Consider the following 4,650-nt stretch of genomic DNA (forward strand, 5'->3'; position numbering starts at 1 on the left):
TCTTAGTTATGCATCTACAACTTGCTGCATTAGCTTTCACATAACTATTCCACACAACAAAGACACCCAACAGTGAAATCATAAGCTCTTGCCTTCTTAGGGAAGTCAGCCAGAAAGAACAGATGAAAAACAGGGAAACTAGTGAGGGAGTCATGTAATCTTCATTTGAGACTCAAACATTTCCCTGAGAACCAGACAGTGAATGAAGGCAGAGCTTCGCTGCAGCCTTGACTCTTCCTTCAAATCTGGTGTGAGTCAAGCAACAAGGCTGCCGTGGCATGTGCTTCCTGGAGTCCCTTCTCCTCCCTTCTCCAGAGGGGACTGACTGCAGCCCCTGCGAGGGTCTGACCTTGCAGCGTTGAAATGCGGGTACAATGCAGGAAGGCACATTGTTGTCTCCTCTTCAGGAAAGCCAGGTCCTGGAGCTTGCCAGGGTATTTAAAGAGCTCAACGCCTGCAAGTTCACACAGCACATCCAACATGAAGCAGCTCTCTTCGTCCTTGACTCAGAGAGGTCTCGCCCATCACTGGTTACCAGTGCTCATGACATGGCCCCACTGGGCCACCTCCCAGGCTGACCATAGACCCCCTGTGACCTTTGCTGGAGGGCACAACATCCACACCAGGGTGCCTGCCCAGGATCTGTATCTGCCTCACCATTCCTGGTGCCAATCCATGCACACAAAGTCAAGACTTAAAAGTCTTAAAGTCTTGCTTAAACGACTTAAAGTCTTGTTTCTTCAGGTTGGCTTCAGTCAACAAGCTGACTGGCTGCCACATCCCGGTCTCTCTGGGTGAGCTTTCAGCACCTGGTGCCGGCCTCTGGCCTGCACGAAACAGTTAATGTTGCCTGAGGTACTCCTGCCAGCTTCCTCAGTCCCCTCCTGTGCCTCCCGGGAGCTATTAATACCGCAGGCACATGCTCTGACATAGCGTTCCCCGGCAGCGACCAGATAACTTTAATTTGCCCTTTAAACGTCCCGAGCCCAGTGGCCCTCGCGCTCCCTCCAGGAGAACATGGCGCCGCTGCCCCGCGCCCCCTGGCGGGGGCGGGCTCAGGGGGGTCCCAGCCAATGTCCGTGCTCCGAGGGGACACCTCTGCCTATCGCGAGAAGCCGCGGGATATAAGGGCGGCGGCGGGGGGCCGTGGGCCATTTGGCCAGTGGTGCGCGGGGGCGGCCGGGTGGGGTGGTGTGCGGCTCGTTGGCTCTCTCCGGGCAGGGGGTGTCGGACCGGCTCCCAGCATGGGTGACCAAGCGCTCAGCTTCCTCAAGGACTTTTTGGCCGGTGGGATCGCTGCCGCCATCTCCAAGACGGCTGTCGCCCCCATCGAGAGAGTGAAGTTGCTGCTGCAGGTGAGGAGGCGGAGGGGGTCGGGGGGCGGCGGCGGCCCCGGCCCCGCTGGCGGCGGCGGGACCCCGGCGGGGCTGCGCCACAGGTGGGTGCGGGCGCTGCGGGCGCCGGCCAGCGTGACTAAATATGGGAAGGAGCTCGGCCGGCTCTGGTTACGCGGGAGCTGCCCGGGTCCCTCGGGGGAGCGGGAACGGGAGCCGGGCCAGGCGGCGGGGCGGACTTGTCCCGTCCGTGCCCTTCAGCGGGCGGCCGTGCGGGGTCACCCCTGCAGTGTCCTCTCTCTACCCTCCCACCCCTCCTCCTTCTCCCCCGTACAGGTCCAGCATGCCAGCAAACAGATCACGGCCGAGAAGCAGTACAAGGGCATCATTGACTGCATAGTCCGCATCCCCAAGGAGCAAGGCATCATCTCCTTCTGGAGAGGCAACTTGGCCAATGTCATCCGGTACTTCCCCACCCAGGCCCTCAACTTCGCCTTCAAGGACAAGTACAAGCAGATCTTCCTGGGAGGAGTGGACAGGCACAAGCAGTTCTGGCGCTACTTCGCGGGGAACCTGGCATCTGGGGGTGCCGCAGGAGCCACCTCCCTCTGCTTCGTCTACCCGCTGGATTTTGCCAGGACCCGGCTGGCGGCTGATGTGGGCAAAGGAGCCAGTGAGAGGGAGTTCACTGGGCTGGGCGACTGCATTGTCAAGATCTTCAAGTCTGATGGCCTGAAGGGCCTGTACCAAGGATTCAGTGTGTCTGTCCAGGGCATCATCATCTACAGAGCAGCCTATTTTGGGGTTTATGACACGGCCAAGGGTAAGAAGTGCATGGAGAAGTGTCTGCGAGGGAAGATCCATCCAGTAAAGGCACTGCAGGGCATTTAGCAGTACAAGGACAAGCAGGGCTCGGCTTAGCACCAGCTCAGGGTGCTAATGCTAGACTAGAATATGCACAAGTGTTTCTGAAATGCATTCCTGCCTCCCTCCGCTTGCTGCTCTCAGCAGAAGCCTTGGGTTTCCAGTGTGTTTTCAGACACTTTCTGAGTTCTTTGTCTGAAAGCTTGCAGATGGGCTTGTATGGTAGGTTACTCATTGCAGCTCATGACACACGCCTGGGAGGGTTCTGCGGGAGATACCTTTTGGTCAGAGAGCTTGAGGAGGGCTTAGGTCCCAAAATCCAGCAGCCCTGTAAACTTGTTTCATCATAGTACCTGTTAACAGCCTGGCTAGACTGACTCCTGGTGTTCGTGGGTTATTGTTTCTTCCACAGCTGTCTGTCCCACAACCCTTTTCCCCCTGTACTGACTCTGCTCCTTTGTTCTTGATGGCAGGTATGTTGCCTGATCCAAAGAATGTGCATATCGTAGTGAGCTGGATGATTGCCCAGACTGTCACGGCAGTAGCAGGGCTGGTTTCTTATCCTTTTGATACTGTGCGACGTAGGATGATGATGCAGTCTGGCCGAAAGGGAGGTGAGAATAAGTGCTCCTGTGGTGTTCTGGCAACAGAGCATCTCTTGATTGAGATTGGTGGGAGATGCTGGGTATTTTTTTTTTTTTTTGTCTTATAAAAAACTACTGACCTTATTGGAACCCATACAAAAAAACTGGGAAACTCATTGCTGGTTATTTCTGTCATGTTCACTTAAGAGGCTGAGAGCTGATTTGGTTTGATTTCCATATGGAGATTAAAGCTGTTTTCCATTAATTGATTATAGCGAATTTTAAATTAAGTAGTTTGCTTATTCATTGTTTTAAATATATGAAAGTTGAAACAGACTTGCTGTGCAACTTAAGTATTCTGACCTTTTATGTCTTGTCTCCACAGCTGATATTATGTACAAGGGCACAATTGATTGCTGGAAGAAGATAGCTAAAGATGAAGGATCCAAAGCGTTCTTCAAAGGTGCCTGGTCGAATGTGTTGAGAGGCATGGGCGGAGCTTTTGTACTAGTCCTTTATGATGAAATCAAGAAATACGTCTAAAACTTAACATCATAATGTAGTTCAATTGTTCTCAATCAACTTTTTTTTTTTAAAAAATATGCTATTGTGATGTAATGGACAACGAAATATTTCCTAGGGAAACAGAATGAATTTTGAGTAACATATCTGGTTGAGATGAGGATGCATTAATTTTAAAATTGTCCACTACATCACAGTTTCATTTTGTATGAAAATTCCTCCAACATTTTGTATTGGAACCTGTGTATATATTATACTTCAAATTTCAGGTAAAACATTTGTCTAGAGACAAGACTTGGGTGGTTTATCTCTAGCTTAAAATCTAATGTTGTGAACTGACAGAATGAGATCTTCAGAAATGTGTTATACTAAGTGATGTCTCTAGCTACCCAACAGCATGATGACATTTATAGCATGAATCTAAATCATGTTTTCTTCTAAGGCTGTATTTTTTTAATATGATATTAAGTTAAAACCATGTCTGGAAATATAAACTATACTAAAGCACCAGGCTGAGTTTTTAACTGATGAATTATACCATCATATGGTTGAAACCATAATCTGTTTTTTCAAACATTCTTTGTAGAAAAATACAGTGTTTCAAAAATGCCCTGTATCTTCAGAACACAAAAAGTTGGCTGCTCTGATGTGCAATTGAACTAAAACTGAAATAATGAAATAAATTAATATATTAATGAACTTTTTTCCTTGTTTTCAGTACACTGAACACATTACAAGTACATGTCCTTTAAGGTGATGTGCTAATCAGCACACTGTTAGTGACTGGCTGGTACTGCCTAAGCCTCTTAGAAGTTTTTCAACAGAGCTTTAGGTGGGTGGAATGGTTATTGATAATGCTACAGTAGCAAAACCAAGGGTATTTAGCTTGAGGATACTGCAGCCAATTGTCTTACTGATAAACTACCATATAGTCTTAGCTGCTTTGATAATTTATTTGTATTACATTTTGAAGTTTGTCTTCAGTTGACAGTGAAATCATTACTGCTTATTTTACTTGAAAAGGTGTTCTAGAATGGAATACTTCTGAGTTATTAAAATAACAGTTCAAGTTGTTAATAATGGTGTAGTCTGAAGTATTGTTAATTACCATGGAGATCAGATACTGCATGGTTGTGAACTCAGTGAAGAATAGGCTCTGTAATTAGACAAAGGAGGGAGAGTGAGTTGCATCCATTTCAGTGGTTCCATTAGGCTACATATGAACAGGTGTTTTATGTATCCACCTAGGAAAAGGGATAAGACCAAGTAATACTCATGTAAGCTTTTATTTCAGCTGCACCTTTTCTATCTTTATAGGTGGAAGTAAGGTGCCTCCATGGATTTTT

The 4,650-nt window shown here is 48.1% G+C and overlaps 1 protein-coding gene across 1 annotated transcript; it reads left to right on the top strand.

Moving 5' to 3' along the window:
* The first annotated feature begins 1,137 nt into the window (after window positions 1-1,137).
* On the top strand, window positions 1,138-4,003 carry SLC25A4 (solute carrier family 25 member 4). Its single transcript, XM_082052057.1, has 4 exons — window positions 1,138-1,355; window positions 1,671-2,157; window positions 2,672-2,812; window positions 3,168-4,003. Exons 1-4 carry the CDS (start codon window positions 1,245-1,247, stop codon window positions 3,323-3,325), a joined length of 897 nt encoding a protein of 298 aa, XP_081908183.1. The 5' UTR covers window positions 1,138-1,244; the 3' UTR covers window positions 3,326-4,003.
* The last annotated feature ends 647 nt before the right edge of the window (window positions 4,004-4,650 follow it).

This window comes from Streptopelia decaocto, assembly GCF_964273445.1.
Source record: "Streptopelia decaocto genome assembly, chromosome: 4".
NCBI lineage: Eukaryota > Metazoa > Chordata > Aves > Columbiformes > Columbidae > Streptopelia > Streptopelia decaocto.

Coding starts and splice junctions, on each gene's coding strand:
- SLC25A4 (XM_082052057.1), top strand. CDS start 1,245: ATGGGTGACCAAGCGCTCAGCTTCCTCAAGGACTTTTTGGCCGGTGGG. Junction 1,356..1,670: donor GAGTGAAGTTGCTGCTGCAG/GTGAGGAGGCGG, acceptor TCCCCCGTACAG/GTCCAGCATGCCAGCAAACA. Junction 2,813..3,167: donor GCAGTCTGGCCGAAAGGGAG/GTGAGAATAAGT, acceptor TTGTCTCCACAG/CTGATATTATGTACAAGGGC.